Source organism: Physella acuta, unplaced genomic scaffold (assembly GCF_028476545.2).
Source record: "Physella acuta isolate Inbredline_101_S28 unplaced genomic scaffold, ASM2847654v3 ptg000890l, whole genome shotgun sequence".
Taxonomy (NCBI): Eukaryota; Metazoa; Mollusca; class Gastropoda; family Physidae; genus Physella; species Physella acuta.
In genome coordinates this window covers 1,606,579-1,630,684 of record NW_026732407.1, presented here as the reverse complement: position 1 = coordinate 1,630,684, position 24,106 = coordinate 1,606,579, and the positions used below count along the sequence as shown (strand labels likewise).

The window sequence follows — 24,106 nt, the reverse complement described above, 5'->3', positions numbered from 1 at the left end:
GTCAAATTCAGTTCCAATCTGTTCTATTTGTGACGTAAATATTGCATCAAATTCAGTTTTAATATGCTATAATTGTGACGTATATATTGCATCAAATTCAGTTGTAATCTGCTCTATTTGTGACGTGAATATTGCATCAAATTCAGTTTTAATCTGCTATAATTGTGACGTATATATTGCATCAAATTCAGTTGTAATCTGCTCTATTTGTGACGTGAATATTGCGTGGAACATGTCCACACGTTGTGTAGCTAATATTGTGACGTTAAGAAATATTGCGTGACGTTAGCCAATGTTGTGTGACTTAAACAAATATTGTGATGTTAACATATAATATTGTGACTATAACATCTAGGCTACTGTGAAGTTAAAGTTTCTATTCGCGCTAAAGTTTTGTATAAAGCAAGTTGATAGATCGCGACACTTGTTTAAATCATCCGTTATTTATCCTAAAGTAATGAATACGTCTAGGGTTAATGCTGGCCTCACATCGATTGGTCAGAGGCAGGACGCTGTCCGTTCTCTACACTAGCCGGGTCATGGCAGGACGCTGTCCGTTCTCTACACTAGCCGCGGTCATGGCAGGACGCTGTCCGTTTTCTACACTAGCCGCGGTCATGGCAGGACGCTGTCCGTTCTCTACACTAGCCGGGTCATGGCAGGACGCTGTCCGTTCTCTACACTAGCCGCGGTCATGGCAGGACGCTGTCCGTTCTCTACACTAGCCGGGTCATGGCAGGACGCTGTCCGTTCTCTACACTAGCCGCGGTCATGGCAGGACGCTGTCCGTTCTCTACACTAGCCGGGTCATGGCAGGACGCTGTCCGTTCTCTAGACTAGCCGCGGTCATGGCAGGACGCTGTCCGTTCTCTACACTAGCCGGGTCATGGCAGGACGCTGTCCGTTCTCTACACTAGCCGCGGTCATGGCAGGACGCTGTCCGTTCTCTACACTAGCCGGGTCATGGCAGGACGCTGTCCGTTCTCTACACTAGCCGCGGTCATGGCAGGACGCTGTCCGTTCTCTACACTAGCCGGGTCATGGCAGGACGCTGTCCGTTCTCTACACTAGCCGCGGTCATGGCAGGACGCTGTCCGTTCTCTACACTAGCCGCGGTCATGGCAGGACGCTGTCCGTTCTCTACACTAGCCGCGGCCATGGGAGGACACTGTCCGTTCTCTACACTAGCCGGCTCAGGACGATGTCCGTTCTCTACCCTAGCCGGGTCATGGCAGGACGCTGTCCGTTCTCTACACTAGCCGCGGTCATGGCAGGACGCTGTCCGTTCTCTACCCTAGCCGGGTCATGGCAGGACGCTGTCCGTTCTCTACACTAGCCGCGGTCATGGCAGGACGCTGTCCGTTCTCTACACTAGCCGGGTCATGGCAGGACGCTGTCCGTTCTCTACACTAGCCGCGGTCATGGCAGGACGCTGTCCGTTCTCTACCCTAGCCGGGTCATGGCAGGACGCTGTCCGTTCTCTACACTAGCCGCGGTCATGGCAGGACGCTGTCCGTTCTCTACACTAGCCGCGGTCATGGCAGGACGCTGTCCGTTCTCTACACTAGCCGCGGCCATGGGAGGACACTGTCCGTTCTCTACACTAGCCGGCTCAGGACGCTGTCCGTTCTCTAGACTAGCCGCGGTCATGGCAGGACGCTGTCCGTTCTCTACACTAGCCGGGTTATGGCAGGACGCTGTTCGTTCTTTAGACTAGCCGCGGTCATGGCAGGACGCTGTCCGTTCTTTACACTAGCCGCGGTCATAGAATCACGTGATCAGAGGAAGGACGCTGTCCGTTCTCTACACTAGCCGGGTCATGGCAGGACGCTGTCCGTTCTCTACACTAGCCGCGGTCATGGCAGGACGCTGTCCGTTCTCTACACTAGCCGGGTCATGGCAGGACGCTGTCCGTTCTCTACACTAGCCGCGGTCATAGAATCACGTGATCAGAGGAAGGACGCTGTCCGTTCTCTACACTAGCCGGGTCATGGCAGGACGCTGTCCGTTCTCTACACTAGCCGCGGTCATGGCAGGACGCTGTCCGTTCTCTAGACTAGCCGCGGTCATGGCAGGACGCTGTCCGTTCTCTACACTAGCCGCGGTCATGGCAGGACGCTGTCCGTTCTCTACACTAGCCAGGTCATGGCAGGACGCTGTCCGTTCTCTACACTAGCCGCGGTCATGGCAGGACGCTGTCCGTTCTCTACACTAGCCGGGTCATGGCAGGACGCTGTCTGTTCTCTAGACTAGCCGCGGTCATGGCAGGACGCTGTCCGTTCTCTACACTAGCCGGGTCATGGCAGGACGCTGTCCGTTCTCTACACTAGCCGGGTCATGGCAGGACGCTGTCCGTTCTCTACACTAGCCGCGGTCATGGCAGGACGCTGTCCGTTCTCTACACTAGCCGGGTCATGGCAGGACGCTGTCCGTTCTCTACACTAGCCGCGGTCATGGCAGGACGCTGTCCGTTCTCTACACTAGCCGCGGTCATGGCAGGACGCTGTCCGTTCTCTACACTAGCCGCGGCCATGGGAGGACACTGTCCGTTCTCTACACTAGCCGGCTCAGGACGATGTCCGTTCTCTACCCTAGCCGGGTCATGGCAGGACGCTGTCCGTTCTCTACACTAGCCGCGGTCATGGCAGGACGCTGTCCGTTCTCTACACTAGCCGGGTCATGGCAGGACGCTGTCCGTTCTCTACACTAGCCGCGGTCATGGCAGGACGCTGTCCGTTCTCTACCCTAGCCGGGTCATGGCAGGACGCTGTCCGTTCTCTACACTAGCCGCGGTCATGGCAGGACGCTGTCCGTTCTCTACACTAGCCGGGTCATGGCAGGACGCTGTCCGTTCTCTACACTAGCCGCGGTCATGGCAGGACGCTGTCCGTTCTCTACCCTAGCCGGGTCATGGCAGGACGCTGTCCGTTCTCTACACTAGCCGCGGTCATGGCAGGACGCTGTCCGTTCTCTACACTAGCCGCGGTCATGGCAGGACGCTGTCCGTTCTCTACACTAGCCGCGGTCATGGCAGGACGCTGTCCGTTCTCTACACTAGCCGGGGTCATGGCAGGACGCTGTCCGTTCTCTACACTAGCCGCGGTCATGGCAGGACGCTGTCCGTTCTCTACACTAGCCGCGGTCATGGCAGGACGCTGTCCGTTCTCTACACTAGCCGCGGCCATGGGAGGACACTGTCCGTTCTCTACACTAGCCGGCTCAGGACGCTGTCCGTTCTCTAGACTAGCCGCGGTCATGGCAGGACGCTGTCCGTTCTCTACACTAGCCGGGTTATGGCAGGACGCTGTCCGTTCTCTAGACTAGCCGCGGTCATGGCAGGACGCTGTCCGTTCTTTACACTAGCCGCGGTCATAGAATCACGTGATCAGAGGAAGGACGCTGTCCGTTCTCTACACTAGCCGGGTCACGGCAGGACGCTGTCCGTTCTCTACACTAGCCGCGGTCATGGCAGGACGCTGTCCGTTCTCTACACTAGCCGGGTCATGGCAGGACGCTGTCCGTTCTTTACACTAGCCGCGGTCATAGAATCACGTGATCAGAGGAAGGACGCTGTCCGTTCTCTACACTAGCCGGGTCATGGCAGGACGCTGTCCGTTCTCTACACTAGCCGCGGTCATGGCGTGACGCTGTCCGTTCTCTACACTAGCCGGGTCATGGCAGGACGCTGTCCGTTCTCTACCCTAGCCGGGTCATGGCAGGACGCTGTCCGTTCTCTACCCTAGCCGGGTCATGGCAGGACGCTGTCCGTGCTCTACACTAGCCGCGGTCATGGCAGGACGCTGTCCGTTCTCTACACTAGCCGGGTCAGAGGCAGGACGCTGTCCGTTCTCTACCCTAGCCGGGTCATGGCAGGACGCTGTCCGTTCTCTACACTAGCCGCGGTCATGGCAGGACGCTGTCCGTTCTCTACACTAGCCGCGGTCATGGCAGGACGCTGTCCGTTCTCTACACTAGCCGGGTCATGGCAGGACGCTGTCCGTTCTCTACACTAGCCGGGTCATGGCAGGACGCTGTCCGTTCTCTACCCTAGCCGCGGTCATGGCAGGACGCTGTCCGTTCTCTACCCTAGCCGGGTCATGGCAGGACGCTGTCCGTTCTCTACACTAGCCGGGTCATGGCAGGACGCTGTCCGTTCTCTACACTAGCCGCGGTCATTGCAGGACGCTGTCCGTTCTCTACACTAGCCGCGGCCATGGCAGGACACTGTCCGTTCTCTACACTAGCCGGCTCAGGACGCTGTCCGTTCTCTACCCTAGCCGGGTCATGGCAGGACGCTGTCCGTTCTCTACACTAGCCGCGGTCATGGCAGGACGCTGTCCGTTCTCTACACTAGCCGCGGTCATGGCAGGACGCTGTCCGTTCTCTACACTAGCCGCGGTCATGGCAGGACGCTGTCCGTTCTCTACACTAGCCGCGGTCATGGCAGGACGCTGTCCGTTCTCTACCCTAGCCGGGTCATGGCAGGACGCTGTCCGTTCTCTACACTAGCCGCGGTCATGGCAGGACGCTGTCCGTTCTTTACACTAGCCGCGGTCATAGAATCACGTGATCAGAGGAAGGACGCTGTCCGTTCTCTACACTAGCCGCGGTCATGGCAGGACGCTGTCCGTTCTCTACACTAGCCGCGGTCATGGCAGGACGCTGTCCGTTCTCTACACTAGCCGGGTCATGGCAGGACGCTGTCCGTTCTCTACACTAGCCGCGGTCATGGCAGGACGCTGTCCGTTCTCTACACTAGCCGCGGTCATGGCAGGACGCTGTCCGTTCTCTACCCTAGCCGGATCATGGCAGGACGCTGTCCGTTCTCTACACTAGCCGCGGTCATGGCAGGACGCTGTCCGTTCTCTACACTAGCCGGGTCATGGCAGGACGCTGTCCGTTCTCTACACTAGCCGCGGTCATGGAATCACGTGACCAGAGGCAGGACGCTGTCATAGCCGCGGTCATAGAATACTGTGGTCACAGGGTGTCTGGGTGCCGTGTGTTTTTTTTTTGTGATGTGTGTGTGTGGGGGGGGGGGGGGTTCTAGGGGTCATGGGGGGGGTTAGGGTAATGTAGGGGTTTTTGGGGGTCGTGTGGGGTTTCCGTGGGCAGTGTGAAGTGTAGGCATCTTTTGCAGATTGGGTGAGGGTGGATTAGACAGCTGATGGTGTGAGGGTGGATTAGACAGCTGATGGTGTGAGGGTGGATTAGACAGTTGACGGTGTGAGGGTGGATTAGACAGCTGATGGTGTGGGGATGGATAAGACAGCTTATGGTGTGAGGGTGGATTAGACAGCTGTTTGTGTGAAGGTGGATTAGACAGCTGATAGTGTGAGGGTGGATTAGACAGTTGATGGTGTGAAGGTGAATTAGACAGTTGCTGGTGTGAGGGTGGATTAGACAGCTGATGGTGTGAAGGTGGATTAGACAGTTGACGGTGTGAGGGTGGATTAGACAGCTGATGGTGTGAGGGTGGATTAGACAGTTGATGGTGTGAGGGTGGATTGGACAGGTGATGGTGTGAGGGTGGATTAGACAGGTGAGGGTGGATTAGACAGTTGTTGGTGTGAGGGTGGATTAGACAGCTGATGGTGTGAGGGTGGATTAGACAGCTGATGGTGTGAGGGTGGATTAGACAGTTGTTGGTGTGAGGGTGGATTAGACAGCTGATGATGTGAGGGTGGATTAGACACTTGATGGTGTGAGGGTGGATTAGACAGTTGATGGTGTGAGGGTGGATTAGACAGCTGATAGTGTGAGGGTGGATTAGACAGCTGATGGTGTGAGGGTGGATTAGACAGTTGTTGGTGTGAGGGTGGATTAGACAGTTGTTGGTGTGAGGGTGGATTAGACAGCTGATGGTGTGAGGGTGGATTAGACAGCTGATGGTGTGAGGGTGGATTAGACAGCTGATGGTGTGAGGGTGGATTAGACAGTTGACGGTGTGAGGGTGGATTAGACAGCTAATGGTGTGAGGGTGGATTAGACAGCTTATGGTGTGAGGGTGGATTAGACAGCTTATGGTGTGAGGGTGGATTAGACAGCTTATGGTGTGAGGGTGGATTAGACAGTTGATGGTGTGAGGGTGGATTAGACAGCTGATGGTGTGAGGGTGGATTAGACAGCTGATGGTGTTAGGGTGGATTAGACAGCTGATAGTGTGAAGGTGGATTAGACAGTTGATGGTGTGAGGGTGGATTAGACAGCTGATGGTGTGAGGGTGGATTAGACAGTTGATGGTGTGAGGGTGGATTAGACAGGTGAGGGTGGATTAGACAGTTGTTGGTGTGAGGGTGGATTAGACAGTTGATGGTGTGAGGGTGGATTAGACAGCTGATGGTGTGAGGGTGGATTAGACAGTTGATGGTGTGAGGGTGGATTAGACAGGTGAGGGTGGATTAGACAGTTGTTGGTGTGAGGGTGGATTAGACAGTTGATGGTGTGAGGGTGGATTAGACAGCTGATGGTGTGAGGGTGGATTAGACAGCTGATGGTGTGAGGGTGGATTAGACAGCAGATGGTGTGAAGGTGGATTAGACAGCTGATGGTGTGAAGGTGGATTAGACAGCTGATGGTGTGAGGGTGGATTAGACAGGTGAGGGTGGATTAGACAGCTGATGGTGTGAAGGTGGATTAGACAGGTGAGGGTGGATTAGACAGCTGATGGTGTGAGGGTGGATTAGACAGGTGAGGGTGGATTAGACAGGTGAGGGTGGATTAGACAGCTGATGGTGTGAGGGTGGATTAGACAGGTGAGGGTGGATTAGACAGGTGAGGGTGGATTAGACAGCTGATGGTGTGAGGGTGGATTAGACAGCTGATGGTGTGGGGATGGATTAGACAGCTGATGGTGTGAGGGTGGATTAGACAGCTGATGGTGTGAGGGTGGATTAGACAGCTGATGGTGTGAGGGTGGATTAGACAGTTGATGGTGTGAGGGTGGATTAGACAGTTGACGGTGTGAGGGTGGATTAGACAGTTGATGGTGTGAGGGTGGATAAGACAGCTGATGGTGTGAGGGTGGATTAGACAGCTGATGGTGTGAGGGTGGATTAGACAGGTGATGGAGTGAGGGTGGATTAGACAGGTGAGGGTGGATTAGACAGTTGTTGGTGTGAGGGTGGATTAGACAGCTGATGGTGTGAGGGTGGATTAGACAGTTGACGGTGTGAGGGTGGATTAGACAGGTGAGGGTGGATTAGACAGTTGTTGGTGTGAGGGTGGATTAGACAGGTGATGGTGTGAGGGTGGATTAGACAGTTGACGGTGTGAGGGTGGATTAGACAGGTGAGGGTGGATTAGACAGTTGTTGGTGTGAGGGTGGATTAGACAGGTGATGGTGTGAGGGTGGATTAGACAGGTGATGGTGTGAGGGTGGATAAGACAGGTGAGGGTGGATTAGACAGTTGTTGGTGTGAGGGTGGATTAGACAGGTGATGGTGTGAGGGTGGATTAGACAGTTGTTGGTGTGAGGGTGGATTAGACAGCTGATGGTGTGAGGGTGGATTAGACAGTTGATGGTGTGAGGGTGGATTAGACAGGTGATGGTGTGAGGGTGGATTAGACAGCTGATGGTGTGAGGGTGGATTAGACAGCTGATGGTGTGAGGGTGGATTAGACAGCTGATGGTGTGAGGGTGGATTAGACAGCTGATGGTGTGAGGGTGGATTAGACAGCTGATGGTGTGAGGGTGGATTAGACAGTTGATGGTGTGGGGGTGGATTAGACAGGTGAGGGTGGATTAGACAGTTGTTGGTGTGAGGGTGGATTAGACAGTTGATGGTGTGAGGGTGGATTAGACAGTTGATGGTGTGAGGGTGGATTAGACAGCTGATGGTGTGAGGGTGGATTAGACAGCTGATGGTGTGAGGGTGGATTAGACAGGTGATGGTGTGAGGGTGGATTAGACAGGTGAGGGTGGATTAGACAGTTGTTGGTGTGAGGGTGGATTAGACAGCTGATGGTGTGAGGGTGGATTAGACAGTTGACGGTGTGAGGGTGGATTAGACAGGTGAGGGTGGATTAGACAGTTGTTGGTGTGAGGGTGGATTAGACAGGTGATGGTGTGAGGGTGGATTAGACAGTTGTTGGTGTGAGGGTGGATTAGACAGGTGATGGTGTGAGGGTGGATTAGACAGGTGAGGGTGGATTAGACAGCTGATGGTGTGAAGGTGGATTAGACAGGTGATGGTGTGAGGGTGGATTAGACAGGTGAGGGTGGATTAGACAGTTGTTGGTGTGAGGGTGGATTAGACAGTTGTTGGTGTGAGGGTGGATTAGACAGCTGATGGTGTGAAGGTGGATTAGACAGGTGATGGTGTGAGGGTGGATTAGACAGGTGAGGGTGGATTAGACAGTTGATGGTGTGACGGTGGATTAGACAGTTGATGGTGTGAGGGTGGATTAGACAGGTGATGGTGTGAGGGTGGATTAGACAGCTCATGGCGTGAGGGTGGATTAGACAGCTTATGGTGTGAGGGTGGATTAGACAGCTTATGGTGTGAGGGTGGATTAGACAGCTGATGGTGTGAGGGTGGATTAGACAGCTTATGGTGTGAGGGTGGATTAGACAGCTGATGGTGTGAGGGTGGATTAGACAGTTGATGGTGTGAGGGTGGATTAGACAGCTTATGGTGTGAGGGTGGATTAGACAGCTGATGGTGTGAGGGTGGATTAGACAGCTGATGGTGTGAGGGTGGATTAGACAGTTGTTGGTGTGAGGGTGGATTAGACAGGTGAGGGTGGATTAGACAGTTGATGGTGTGACGGTGGATTAGACAGTTGATGGTGTGAGGGTGGATTAGACAGGTGATGGTGTGAGGGTGGATTAGACAGCTCATGGCGTGAGGGTGGATTAGACAGCTTATGGTGTGAGGGTGGATTAGACAGCTTATGGTGTGAGGGTGGATTAGACAGCTGATGGTGTGAGGGTGGATTAGACAGCTTATGGTGTGAGGGTGGATTAGACAGCTGATGGTGTGAGGGTGGATTAGACAGTTGATGGTGTGAGGGTGGATTAGACAGCTTATGGTGTGAGGGTGGATTAGACAGCTGATGGTGTGAGGGTGGATTAGACAGCTGATGGTGTGAGGGTGGATTAGACAGTTGATGGTGTGAGGGTGGATTAGACAGCTGATAGCGTGAAGGTGGATTAGACAGCAAACGGTGTGAGGGTGGATTAGACAGCTGATGGTGTGAGGGTGGATTAGACAGCTGATGGTGTGAGGGTGGATTAGACAGTTGATGGTGTGAGGGTGGATTAGACAGCTGATAGTGTGAAGGTGGATTAGACAGCAAACGGTGTGAGGGTGGATTAGACAGTTGACAGATTAGACATCTGGTTGTCTCTATCCTAACCGTTGTACCGAAGACTTGATGGTTCTGATGCGTGGAATACCAAGGCCTACTTAAAGGGGACCATGGTCTGTCTTCCGATGGTCCTGATCTCTGTTTAAGTGGTCTCTCCTCGTTGTTGCCCTGCACGTATTGAGATACGTTATCTGTGCTGTTAGTGGCGACACGTTGGGGGCTTTGTTGTGTCGGTGGCAGGCAGCTAGTGCAGCGGACACACAGGTACTACAGGCTGGCAGGTACTGCAGGCAGGCAGGTACTGCAGTGGACATAGGTAGTACAGGCAGGCATCTAAGCTGTTGGACTTTGTGTTGATGACAGGAAGGTAGTACCTTGTGACTTTAAAATGTAATCAAATGATAGAATACTTAGGGAAATTGATTAGAATATTACGATATTTTTCTGTAGTATTTCATGTGTATACTCTATCTAAAACCCTAGTAAGTTAGCCTACCATCAGATGTTACAATCTTACAAGTTACCAGTAACTGGCATCTCGTATACGTCACACCCCCACAAGTTACCAATTACGGGTGAGACAGGCATCCCCCTAGAGATGACACCAGGTGAAATATGAGCGCTGGATTTAGTTTTCGGCAAAAGTAAATATTGATTCGTCATATCCCCTTCCCAGTTTTCGATTGGCCAAGCTGGTTGGTTTGATACGATACTATTTGACCTCGTGGCCTAGTTGTGTGTCATCTCTGTTAATCAATACACTAGTCTTAACTTTCGGTTTACTATGTAAATTCTGTTGTGTGGAGTATAATTAAATTAGCATTTCTCACATGACACATACAACTGATACACTCTCCCAACTAACGACCCCATACAAGTGTTACACTCTCCCCACCAACGCCCCCCACTAGTGTTACACTCCCCTCATGGGCCGCCACTCAACAATACGCCTCTACACAGATCAGATCGGAATGATTTGTTACCGTACTTGGATCGATTGTAACTATGTACAATCATTTTTATGTAGCCCCTAACACTTAAAGTTCTTAGAAACATGGTAGTATTTGAACAATAGTGTTACAACATTAAACCTACGTCATTCACCATCCTCTATTGTAGTTTTGGTTCAATATTTGGACTGTGTGAAATACAAGCTGGGGGGCTAGGAGCCTCGGGTTATGTTAGGTTAGAAGTTCGGGTTAGGTTGGGATAGGTTAACTTAGATTAGGTTAGCTTAGACTGTGTTAGAATTGGTTTCATTTGATTTGTTAAGTAAAGCTAGGTTCGATACTAGGGTTAGTTTAGGCTAGGTTAGAATACTTGGGTTTGTTTAGGTCAGGCTAGGTTGGGCTAGTTAGACTCTTGGTTGCCTTGATTAAATCGTCACCTTACCATTGATTACGTTTTATAAATGTGAGATAATCGAGGAAATAAGCCGAAAGAAAGCTCTATTGTCAACTGCTAGCAGCCATGTTTGTTTATTTTAATTTGAATCTTTTAATTTAGGAATGTTTGTAGATCCGCGCCTTGGGGAGATTTGATTTAACTCTACATACAGGTAACTGAAGAATCTCTCGCATCCCTACCTCATCCCTACCTCATCTCTACCTCACCTCAAGAGAGATTAATGTAAACAGTACCTCACATCCTATCTCACTATGTACTAGATTTCGCTACAATTAACTACTACTCATGTGTTTATAAACCTACCCCACTCTACCCATGATCTCGCTACACTTAACTGCTACCTCTGTTTATAACCCATATACCACTGTTTATAACCCGTATACCACTGTTTATAACCTGTACACCACTGTTTACAACCCGTACACCACTGTTTACAACCCGTATATCACTGTTTACAACCCGTACACCACTGTTTACAACCCGTATATCACTGTTTACAATCCGTATACCACTGTTTACAACACGTATATCACTGTTTACAACCCGTATATCACTGTTTACATCCCGTATATCACTGTTTACAACCCGTATACCACTGTTTACAACCCGTACACCACTGTTTACAACCCGTATACCACTGTTTACAACCCGTATATCATGAGCTCTAATTCCAGAGCCGGCCTGCTGAAGTCACGTGACGTAGATCTTGTCACCTGTCACGCCTGTCATTGTCGCTGATGGGCTATCCGATTTTCTGTTGCGGCTTTTTAAAAATCCATTCTTTTTAACCTCGTTAAGTTTACTCTGTTGGTTTGGGATTGTGGTGCGTGCTTGCCCGGGGGGGGGGGTCTCTTATGCTACTTGTGTTTAGAAATGGGGAGGTTATTTTTTTTATTGTAGCCCCTACAGTAGCTATAAATGTATGTTGGGGCTATCATTTGTCTGACAGTTGTAATCCCTACAGTAGCTATAAATATATATGGGGGGGGGGGGCTATCATTTGTCTGACAGTTGTAGCTCATACAGTAGCTATAAATATATTTGGGGGGGGGGGGCTATCATTTGTCTGACAGTTGTAGCTATAAATGTATGTTGGGGCTATCGTTTGTCTGACAGTTGTAGCCCATACAGTTGCTATAAATGTATGTTGGGGCTATCATTTGTCTGAACGTTGTAGCCCCTATGTAATCAGATAGAAACGCGTGACGTTTATGTTGTTTTATGAGGAGTGTGAACACCCAGGACTGTAGGTAAAAAAAACCAATGGCATATCTTGGAGGAATCGATACATGGGCTCCGTTTGAATAGCTCAGAAAAGATTTCTCTTTACTAGCACCCCAATGTACAAGCTGCGATGTTTTGTCTACGAATTCTAGAGCCACCAGCTCACAAATTCTAGAGTCACCAGCCCACATATTTTGTCTACAAATTCTAGAGCCACCAGCCCACATTTTGTGTCTACAAATTCTAGAGCCACCAGCTCACAAATTCTAGAGCCACCAGCCCACATATTTTGTCTACAAATTCTAGAGCCACCAGCCCACATTTTGTGTCTACAAATTCTAGAGCCACCAGCTCACAAATTCTAGAGTCACCAGCCCACATACTTTGTCTACATATTCTAGAGCCACCAGCCCACATATTTTGTCTACAAATTCTAGAGCCACCAGCTCACAAATTCTAGAGCCACCAGCTCACAAATTCTAGAGTCACCAGCCCACATATTTTGTCTACATATTCTAGAGCCACCAGCCCACATATTTTGTCTACAAATTCTAGAGCCACCAGCTCACAAATTCTAGAGTCACCAGCCCACATATTTTGTCTACATATTCTAGAGCCACCAGCCCACATATTTTGTCTACAAATTCTAGAGCCACCAGCTCACAAATTCTAGAGCCACCAGCTCACAAATTCTAGAGCCACCAGCCCACATATTTTGTCTACAAATTCTAGAGCCACCAGCCCACATTTTGTGTCTACAAATTCTAGAGCCACCAGCTCACAAATTCTAGAGCCACCAGCCCACATATTTTGTCTACAAATTCTAGAGTCACCAGCCCACATATTTTGTCTACAAATTCTAGAGCCACCAGCCCACATTTTGTGTCTACAAATTCTAGAGCCACCAGCTCACAAATTCTAGAGTCACCAGCCATATTTTGTCTACAAATTCTAGAGCCACCAGCCCACATTTTGTGTCTACAAATTCTAGAGCCACCAGCTCACAAATTCTAGAGCCACCAGCCCACATATTTTGTATGCAAATTCTAGAGTCACCAGCCCACATATTTTGTCTACAAATTCTAGAGCCACCAGCCCACATATTTTGTCTACAAATTCTAGAGTCACCAGCCCACATATTTTGTCTACATATTCTAGAGCCACCAGCCCACATTTTGTGTCTACAAATTCTAGAGCCACCAGCTCACAAATTCTAGAGCCACCAGCCCACATATTTTGTCTACAAATTCTAGAGCCACCAGCCCACATATTCTAGAGCCACCAGCCCACATATTTTGTCTGCAAATTCTAGAGCCACCAGCCCACAAATTCTAGAGTCACCAGCCCACATATTTTGTCTACAAATTCTAGAGCCACCAGCCCACATATTCTAGAGCCACCAGCCCACATATTTTGTCTACAAATTCTAGAGCCACCAGCTCACAAATTCTAGAGCCACCAGCTCACAAATTCTAGCGCCACCAGCCCACATATTTTGTCTACAAATTCTAGAGCCACCAGCCCACATTTTGTGTCTACAAATTCTAGAGCCACCAACTCACAAATTCTAGAGCCACCAGCCCACATATTTTGTCTACAAATTCTAGAGTCACCAGCCCACATATTTTGTCTACAAATTCTAGAGCCACCAGCCCACATTTTGTGTCTACAAATTCTAGAGCCACCAGCTCACAAATTCTAGAGTCACCAGCCCACATATTTTGTCTACAAATTCTAGAGCCACCAGCCCACATTTTGTGTCTACAAATTCTAGAGCCACCAGCTCACAAATTCTAGAGCCACCAGCCCACATATTTTGTCTACAAATTCTAGAGCCACCAGCTCACAAATTCTAGAGCCACCAGCCCACATTTTGTGTCTACAAATTCTAGAGTTACCAGCTCACAAATTCTAGAGTCACCAGCCCACATATTTTGTCTACAAATTCTAGAGCCACCAGCCCACATTTTGTGTCTACAAATTCTAGAGCCACCAGCTCACAAATTCTAGAGTCACCAGCCATATTTTGTCTACAAATTCTAGAGCCACCAGCCCACATTTTGTGTCTACAAATTCTAGAGCCACCAGCTCACAAATTCTAGAGCCACCAGCCCACATATTTTGTATGCAAATTCTAGAGTCACCAGCCCACATATTTTGTCTACAAATTCTAGAGCCACCAGCCCACATATTTTGTCTACAAATTCTAGAGTCACCAGCCCACATATTTTGTCTACATATTCTAGAGCCACCAGCCCACATTTTGTGTCTACAAATTCTAGAGCCACCAGCTCACAAATTCTAGAGCCACCAGCCCACATATTTTGTCTACAAATTCTAGAGCCACCAGCCCACATATTCTAGAGCCACCAGCCCACATATTTTGTCTGCAAATTCTAGAGCCACCAGCCCACAAATTCTAGAGTCACCAGCCCACATATTTTGTCTACAAATTCTAGAGCCACCAGCCCACATATTCTAGAGCCACCAGCCCACATATTTTGTCTACAAATTCTAGAGCCACCAGCTCACAAATTCTAGAGCCACCAGCTCACAAATTCTAGCGCCACCAGCCCACATATTTTGTCTACAAATTCTAGAGCCACCAGCCCACATTTTGTGTCTACAAATTCTAGAGCCACCAACTCACAAATTCTAGAGCCACCAGCCCACATATTTTGTCTACAAATTCTAGAGTCACCAGCCCACATATTTTGTCTACAAATTCTAGAGCCACCAGCCCACATTTTGTGTCTACAAATTCTAGAGCCACCAGCTCACAAATTCTAGAGTCACCAGCCCACATATTTTGTCTACAAATTCTAGAGCCACCAGCCCACATTTTGTGTCTACAAATTCTAGAGCCACCAGCTCACAAATTCTAGAGCCACCAGCCCACATATTTTGTCTACAAATTCTAGAGCCACCAGCTCACAAATTCTAGAGCCACCAGCCCACATTTTGTGTCTACAAATTCTAGAGCCACCAGCTCACAAATTCTAGAGTCACCAGCCCACATATTTTGTCTACAAATTCTAGAGCCACCAGCTCACAAATTCTAGAGCCACCAGCCCACATATTTTGTCTACAAATTCTAGAGCCACCAGCTCACAAATTCTAGAGCCACCAGCTCACAAATTCTAGAGTCACCAGCCCACATATTCTAGAGCCACCAGCCCACATATTTTGTCTACAAATTCTAGAGCCACCAGCTCACAAATTCTAGAGCCACCAGCCCACATATTTTGTCTACAAATTCTAGAGCCACCAGCTCACAAATTCTAGAGCCACCAGCCCACATATTTTGTCTACAAATTCTAGAGCCACCAGCCCACGATACAGAGATTCTTCAAAACTTAGCCATGATTGATCTGTGTGTTATATTCTGTCTTTAACTCTTCCTTGCGCCAAATGTCGCTGTTGTTTCTATTTTCTCAAGACCAACACTCCTCCCCTCTGCCGTGCAATAACACTTTGCAGGATCGAAACTGAGCCAGCTACGTGTGACAAGCTAGGCTACAATTAAACATTGTGTGATGTCGTGATGGTAGGCTACTACTGAAGTGGTCTTCAAATCCCACCATCGTTAGAGCCCCACCCCCGGGGGGGTATGATTGCATGCATGACTTAACATCGGGTTTTTAATGTCTTTTTAATTAAAGGATTATTGGTAAGGGATTTAGTAAGATCAACATGATGGGGCACACCACGCTCAACTACTCATATCTCACTTCATTGAGTAGAATACAGGAAATTGTAGCTACAGTGTAATGCTCACTACACACCATATCTCATTTTATCATCTTTTTTCGAGAGAACTGTTTTTATTCAAACGTGGAATCATGTGTCTCTCCACAACTTGACATTCTGTGTCTCTCCCCAAACTCGCCATCCTTGGGACATTTAAATTGGATGTATTCGTACACATAAAGTTCCTATGATATGTGTGGCAGGGGGGGGGGGGGTTGTTATGACCATATCCCTTAAGCCCCCTATACCGATGGAGACTAGCGGTTCATTGGGTTTATCCGACCATGCAAAGATTTTATGTGCGTTAGACTGTTCATTTCAACGGTCATTGCTGTATTATATATTAGTGGCTATGTACACATGGCTACACGTGTACATATTACACAAAGCACATACACACTGAGGGCTACACATGTACATATTACACAAAGCACATACACACGGAGTCGTGTACCCGTAACTACACAGTTTGTTTATCTAACTATGGCCTGTCCTTGGTACATATATGTCTAACTCTGTCACACTACTTTATTCATTTTCTAGCAATTAACAAAGTTAACTTTCCAACTTATATTTTGGTGTAAGTTTTTGTCACATCCACACTTGTGTGATCGCAAAGTGCGATGGGACAGCACTGTGTGTTGGTGTGGTGGGACAAACATTGTATAGTCACCGTCAAGTCAAACAATGTCGGCCGTCCCAATGTTGAACGTCTCGTCCACCTTCTGCGTTCGTCGCCTCATGGGGTGGCTATAGTGCAAGATGACTTGCGTTAGCTTGTATTATGGGATATTTGGATTATAATGGTGACACACTGTTAGTTATGGTACTAGCTGTTAGTTGTAATTCTGTTTGTTAGTTGTGGTGTTGGTTGTTAGTTGTGGTGTTGGTTGTTATTTGTGGTGTTGGTTAATAGTTGTGGTGTTGGTTAATAGTTGTGGTGTTGGTTGTTAGTTGTGATGTTGTGATGTTGGCTGCTAGTATATTTCTGATTCTACATTCTAAGCAACTGAAGAAGTTTAAAAAAGTTTCTTTAGATTTCCTATAGTCTCCCACTACCATGGACCTTTTCTATTTGACGATCAATATGGTGTGATGGTCTTGTATGTGTGCCTTCTTAATGTTTCCGTCCTTAAAGTTCTGTAGCACTACACTGAACTGAGGGGAGAGGACGGCTGGTAAACAGAAACCAAGCCGTCCAATTAAAGATGACGTCACGTCCTACATATCGATTGTTTGGTGATTGATTTTACTGAGTTCGATCATGTGTGTGTGTGTGTCACGCCCTGAAATGTAGCGACACTGCCGGTGTTTGCGCTGTGGAATCATTTTTATTTGCGCAGTTCTGATCCGTTGTTTTCTCTCCAGCAAACTCACGTCAGTGGTTGTTGTTCTAGTGGTCAAACTGTCATGGTTGTTGTTCTAGTGGTCAAACTGTCATGGTTGTTGTTCCAGTGGTCAAACTGTCATGGTTGTTGTTCTAGTGGTCAAACTGTTTCCTCTACAGCAAACACGTCAGTGGTTGTTGTTCCAGTGGTCAAACTGTCATGGTTGTTGTTCTAGTGGTCAAACTGTCATGGTTGTTGTTCTAGTGGTCAACTGTCATGGTTGTTGTTCTAGTGGTCAAACTGTCATGGTTGTTGTTCTAGTGGTCAAACTGTCATGGTTGTTGTTCTAGTGGTCAAACTGTCATGGTTGTTGTTCTAGTGGTCAAACTGTCATGGTTGTTGTTCTAGTGGTCAAACTGTCATGGTTGTTGTTCTAGTGGTCAAACTATCAGGCTTCCTGTACGAACTAGACTATGATGGGGAAACATAAGGCTTGACGTCAATCATTTGTCTCCAGAACGGAATGGTACCCGCTCCTAAACAAACGGAATGGTACCCGCTCCTAATGGTACCCGCTCCTAATGGTACACGCTCCTAAACAAACGGATTGGTACCCGCTCCTAATGGTACCCGCTCCTAAACAAACGGAATGGTACCCGCTCCTAAACAAACGGAATGGTACCCGCTCCTAATGGTACCCGCTCCTAAACAAACGGAATGGTACCCGCTCCTAAACAACAACAATATGGAACTGGTCAAATGTTATGTTTAATTAATGATACTAGTTACTTACTGACGTCATGTGGACATCAGGGGGGTAGCCGTTGGGTTAGGGAGGGAGGGGATAGATACACATGTATTCACTAAGGAGGGGGTAGGATTCCATTTGCTTCCCGAGATAGTGCACAGCCATACAGATATACCTGAAGATATCTTGAGAACATCATCAAAATTACAAATGAGCAAAACATTTGTTATAATTTGATTGAGCCACATTTTTTCACACACAAAAAAAACACTCGAGAAATTGCAGCAACCGAATTAATCAGCCGTTAACATTGTAAACCACCCCCCTCCCTCCCCATCCAAAGCAACCATTTGACACGCTCGTCTAAGTTTATAAGCAAACAGATTTTTTGAAATCACGAAATCTATTTGAATTGTATCGAACGCTTTGATATTTCTATAAGCTTGACCGGGCTCGATGATATTTTATCATACGATTGCTTACACTTAAACGTTTTTATTCCATAGTTTATGTTAAATTATTTCAGGTCGTTGTGCATGTACGAACAGGAGGGGTGGGTAATATTTGTGGGGGGGGGGTAGATTTATTACATGTATTTGTACGTGTGATCATTAGGTTTAGCGCCATTTCCTCAGCTGAGTCATTGGCCCGGCCGTCTCTAGTTCAGAGATGTCTGTACACAGGCTGCTGCATATTTGGGAGTTGGAACTTGGGGGACAGCAAGCATTGAGTCACTGGGAGCATGTATTGTTTATAGTAGCTTGCACACTTGTTGTTTTTTAATGTTGTACGCTTGTTTAGAAACTTGACATCTTATACACTTGTTTAGAAACTTGACATGTTTTTGTTTAGAAACTTGACATGTTTTTGTTTAGAAACTTGACATCTTGTACACTTGTTTAGAAACTAGACATGTTTTTGTTTAGAAACTTGACATGTTTTACACTTGTTTATGTTTGGAAACTTGACACGTATACTTGTTTAGAAACTTGAGGTTTTGTTCCATGCACCGTGACACCACAAAACTCGCCCAGTGCCGACCTTCCCCCCCCCCCTCACCCCATGAGGGGGGAGAGGAAACCCAATCAAGAGATTGACCCGAATATGTGGAGTGGTTGGACGTGCTCGTTAGTGGGGAGGTCCGTCCTGTGTCCAATTGCTGACGGACAGATTGTGTAAGGGGGAGGGGGTGGCTTTTTTAACCTACGTCCTTACAAATAAGGTTAGATGTCTTCTTTACTGTGGTATACAGCCATGTGACTTCTGTTTTACTGGGCTACATGTCAATTTTTTAACCTAAAGATTTCTTCTTTACCAAAGTAGCCTATACACTATTTTATACCAATGCATCTCTCATTAATTAAATGCAATGTAAATTAGTTTCATCAAGGTAAACATCCATTATGTTTTGTTTCACTTTAGTGAGGTCTCCTCCATCTTTGAAGCTATACGTTTTATGTTTGACTCTAATCAAGTTCTCAAACCGCTAGAGATTTGGGAGGGGCGGTGGTTAAGGCTAGCGTTGAGTAAAATGGATAACATTGATGGATAACATTGATGGATAACATTGATGGATAACATGGGAGGAGGGGACAAGCGAGGAGAGGACGGAGGATAGCTTTAAACATCGCACCCCCCCTCCTCCCCAACCCACTTCTCCCAACCACCCCCACCAACATCCTGTCCCCACTCAACCACCCCCACCTCTCCATCGATGTGACCCAAATGTAAATCAATAAGTATATGTGTGGTTTTTGTGAAATATTTACATCGACCACACAGATCAATATGCGATCGATTGGTGAGTTTATTGTGGGACTCAATAACACCGGCTCTGTGTATAGCTTTCATTGGTTGCTTTACTCTTTCTGTCTGATGTACTGTCCTATCTACTTGCTATACCATCATGTATGTTTGCTAAACCATCCTGTCTACTTGCTATAGCATCCTATTTGCCATACCATCCTGTCTACTTGCTATAGCATCTATTTGCTATACCATCCTGTCTACTTGCTATAGCATCCTGTCTTTTTGCTATACCATCCTGTCTGCTTGCTATACCATCCTGTCTACTTGCTATACTACCCTGTCTACATGCTATACTACCCTGTCTACTTGCTATACTACCCTGTCTACTTGCTATACTACCCTGTCTACTTGCTATACTACCCTGTCTACTTGTTATACTACCCTGTCTACTTGCTATACCATTCTGTCTACTTTCTATACCATCCTGTCTACTTGCTATACCATCCTGTCTACTTGCTATACCATCCTGTCTACTTTCTATACCATTCTGTCTACTTGCTATACTGAAAAGAATATTGTGTTAGGTAAACTTTTGATTATCATGTTGCTGCTGTATACTTTAAGTTGGTTGTTAGCGTCACCTTGTGAGTCAGCGTTATGTGGTTGCTCGGTTGCCCTTTTAGTTGTTTAAATATGTGCTTCATATGGTCCCATCTTTTAAATATGTGCTTCATATGGTCCCATCTTTTAAATATGTGCTTCATATGGTCCCATCTTTTAAATATGTGCTTCATATGGTCCCATCTTTTAAATATGTGCTTTATATGGTCCCATCTTTTAAATATGTGCTTCATATGGTCCCATCTTTTAAATATGTGCTTCATATGGTCCCATCTTTTAAATATGTGCTTCATATGGTCCCATCTTTTAAATATGTGCTTTATATGGTCCCATCTTTTAAATATGTGCTTCATATGGTCCCATCTTTTAAATATGTGCTTCATATGGTCCCATCTTTTAAATATGTGCTTCATATGGTCCCATCTTTTAAATATGTGCTTCATATGGTCCCATCTTTTAAATATGTGCTTTATGTGGTCCCATTTTTAAATATGTGCTTTATGTGGTCCCATCTTTTAAATGTGTGCTTTATGTGGTCCCATTTTTAAATATGTGCTTTATGTGGTCCCATCTTTTAAATATGTGCTTTATGTGGTCCCATTTTTAAATATGTGCTTTATGTGGTCCCATCTTTTAAATGTGTGCTTTATGTGGTCCCCTCTGTGTCCTGATGGTCCCATCTGTGTCCTAATGGTCTCATCTGTGTCCTGATGGTCCCATCTGTGTCCTGATGGTCCCATCTGTGTCCTGATGGTCCCATCTGTGTCCTGATGGTCCCATCTGTGTCCTGATGGTCCCATCTGTGTCCTGATGGTCTCATCTGTGTCCTGATGGTCCCATCTGTGTCCTGATGGTCCCATCTGTGTCCTGATGGTCCCATCTGTGTCCTGATGGTCTCATCTGTGTCCTGATGGTCCCATCTGTGTCCTGATGGTCCCATCTGTGTCCTGATGGTCCCATCTGTGTCCTGATGGTCTCATCTGTGTCCTGATGGTCCCATCTGTGTCCTGATGGTCCCATCTGTGTCCTGATGGTCCCATCTGTGTCCTGATGGTCTCATCTGTGTCCTGATGGTCCCATCTGTGTCCTGATGGTCCCATCTGTGTCCTGATGGTCCCATCTGTGTCCTGATGGTCCCATCTGTGTCCTGATGGTCCCATCTGTGTCCTGATGGTCCCGTAAAGCCCACTAAGCCACCTGGCGAGACGGAGACGATACCACGTAAAATGGACGCTAGCAGTGGCCACTAAGCCTTTAAAAGCCCAGGAAACGTCTGGATTTAAAACTCTGGAATATTTCCATCCGCCCCGACTTGGCCGGCTTCTTTAGCGTCGAGTTACAAGACTAGCTATAGAACTAAACTTTCGGGGAGGGGCGGGGAGAAAACTAGACTGGAGTTATGGGAGAGGGTCAGAAAGTTTAGGGCCTCGTACGTGTCGTGTAGGGAAGTGGTAGCCGTCAAGGTCAAGACGTCCTGTGGTCTCATAAGATAGCAGTTCTACCAGCTGATGGTGTCGTCACAGGGGTCAACGCTACACCATCACAGGGGTCAACGCTACACCATCACAGGGGTCAACGCTACACCAACCTCAGGGGTCAACGCTACACCATCACAGGGGTCAACGCTACACCATCACAGGGGTCAACGCTACACCATCACAGGGGTCAACGCTACACCATCACAGGGGTCAACGCTACACCATCACAGGGGTCAACGCTACACCATCACAGGGGTCAACACTACACCATCACAAGGGTCAACGCTACACCTACATTCGTTGATTTAACTCTGCTCAAAGTATAGTAGTAAACATTGTTTTAATTATTTCATTACTCGTCAAACTCGTGTTTAGACTGGAGTGGTTACCGATTGCTTCAACTTCCAACACAAGAGATAACATAGTTGTGTGGTTAGAGGAAAGATACATTTTTTAGATCAAAATTTACATGGTTATTATTTTAAAAAATCTTTTATCTAGATTGCATGTGTCATTGTTGTTCACTAGACATTTCGACAACTTCTATTTGTCTCGTGGTCTTGGGTGGTCTTGTCCTACATTAAATTGTGTACGCTATGGCTGGTGTAGTTACCATCTTACACCTAGGATGGGGAGTTACCATTTTACAGTTAGGATGGGGTGTTACCATCACACACCTAGGATGGGGGAGTTACCATCTTACACCTAGGATGGTGGGTTACCATCTTAGACCTAGGATGGTGGATTACCATCTTAGACCTAGGATGGTGGGTTACCATCTTAGACCTAAGATGGTGGGTTACCATCTTAGACCTAGGATGGTGGGTTACCATATTAGACCTAGGATGGTGGGTTACCATCTTAGACCTAGGATGGTGGGTTACCATCTTAGACCTAGGATGGGGGAGTTACCGTCCACCGTCTTACACTATTGTCGTGATTTTTACCATCCAAAACTATCAAACTCATAACGATATGATTATCAAAATTTAGTTTTAATACTGAAAATATATTCCAAAGAATTGATTTTTTTTTTCGAAAAAATTTTAAACCTCGTTTTTTTTCCCTCTTCTCTTGTAATATAGGGGCGGGTATTCAGTGGTAGTCAGTGTATTGAGTCAGGTTGTTATGAAATCTTTAAAGCCCTTTAATCAATTTGATCTTTGCCATCAGAAACTGATCGCTGATGAACTGATGTGTATTTAACGTGTGTGTCTTTAATGTCAATCATTTTCATGTGGGGGCTATCGTTTACTTTTCTTAGCTTAGTCAAGTTTGTTAAGTATCTTTTACTTTTCCTAGCTAGTAGTTGACTGGACACACCAGTCTACTAACCTGTCCTGTGTGTCCAGTCTCCTGACCTGTGTGTCCATCTAATCCACTGTGTCCAGTTTAGAGACTTAAGCCGCATGATTCGATTCCTCACCCATCCACCCTAATGCAGACATGTAGGCTACAGTAGAGTGTTTGTGTTTACATATGTATATTTCACCTCTAACTTGTCTTTTGTTTATCCAGAAACCTTTGGAGCCAGTGAAGAAAAAAACAACCAGACGCGTACACAACCCAATGGTGCTGACAACCAGATCAAGTTCGTAAACAACCCGATGCCAACCCGCTAAAGCGCCGGGTGTTCGGTCTTTAACACGTGACTATGGCCAGCTTTTTACGACGCCGGAGAGGATTTCTCCTGAAACTTTTGGTGGCCATCCCGCTCTTGTACATCATCTCCATCTTCGTCTTTAGCAAACGGACGTTTTCATTACTGGAGGGTGGTGGGGAGGGCAAGCAGCACCGTGAGCTGGAGGAGAACCACGAGGAGTTCCATCGCGTCCATAGAGTGGAGGTCACCATGAAGATAACAGACAGGCCCAGGACGGAGCGTCTGGAACCTGTCATAGAGAAGGTCGCTGACCCCGAGCCTGTCCAGCACAACCAGCAGAACCAACAGAACCAGCAGAACCTGGTCAAGATTGCGCCGTTACCCAAAGTAGACTTTGATCCCAACGCTCCAGGTAAGTAGCAAAAGTTCACTCTCTGGGTGTGGGGTATGCGACGGGTACCTGTGTCACGTGATGTGTCTGTAGATTTGAGGTATGCGTCAGCTACCCGTATCACGTGATTTGTCTTTCACACAATAAAGAATGACTTTTTCAATTTAGTCAGTTCGTTAAGATTTAAAATTTATTTTTAACGGGTGAAAATACTGTGTGGGGGGGGGGGGGGTCACTTCATTAGCAGATGGTGGCTGATGTTGGTGTATGTTGGTGTATGTCGGTGTAAATATGTTGGTGTATGTATATTGGTGTATGTCTGTGTATATTGGTGTATGTCTGTGTATATTGATGTATGTTGATGTATATTGATGTATGTTGATGTATGTGGAGTATGTCGGTGTATATTGGTGTATGTCAGTGGCGTAGCGAGGTCGGGTGTCACCCGGTGCGGCACTTAATGGTGTCACCCACCAGAGGCGTTGCGACCCTTCC

At 47.3% G+C, this 24,106-nt stretch overlaps 1 protein-coding gene across 1 annotated transcript in view; it reads left to right on the top strand.

Moving 5' to 3' along the window:
• The window catches only part of LOC131952739 (polypeptide N-acetylgalactosaminyltransferase 5), a 49,853-nt gene that overhangs the window by 9,229 nt on the left and 16,518 nt on the right, over positions 1-24,106 (top strand). The window contains exon 2 of the mRNA XM_059315555.1: positions 23,136-23,632. Within this exon, the coding sequence (XP_059171538.1) occupies positions 23,272-23,632 (361 nt within the window). The 5' untranslated portion in view covers positions 23,136-23,271. The remainder of the gene's footprint in view (positions 1-23,135; positions 23,633-24,106) is intronic.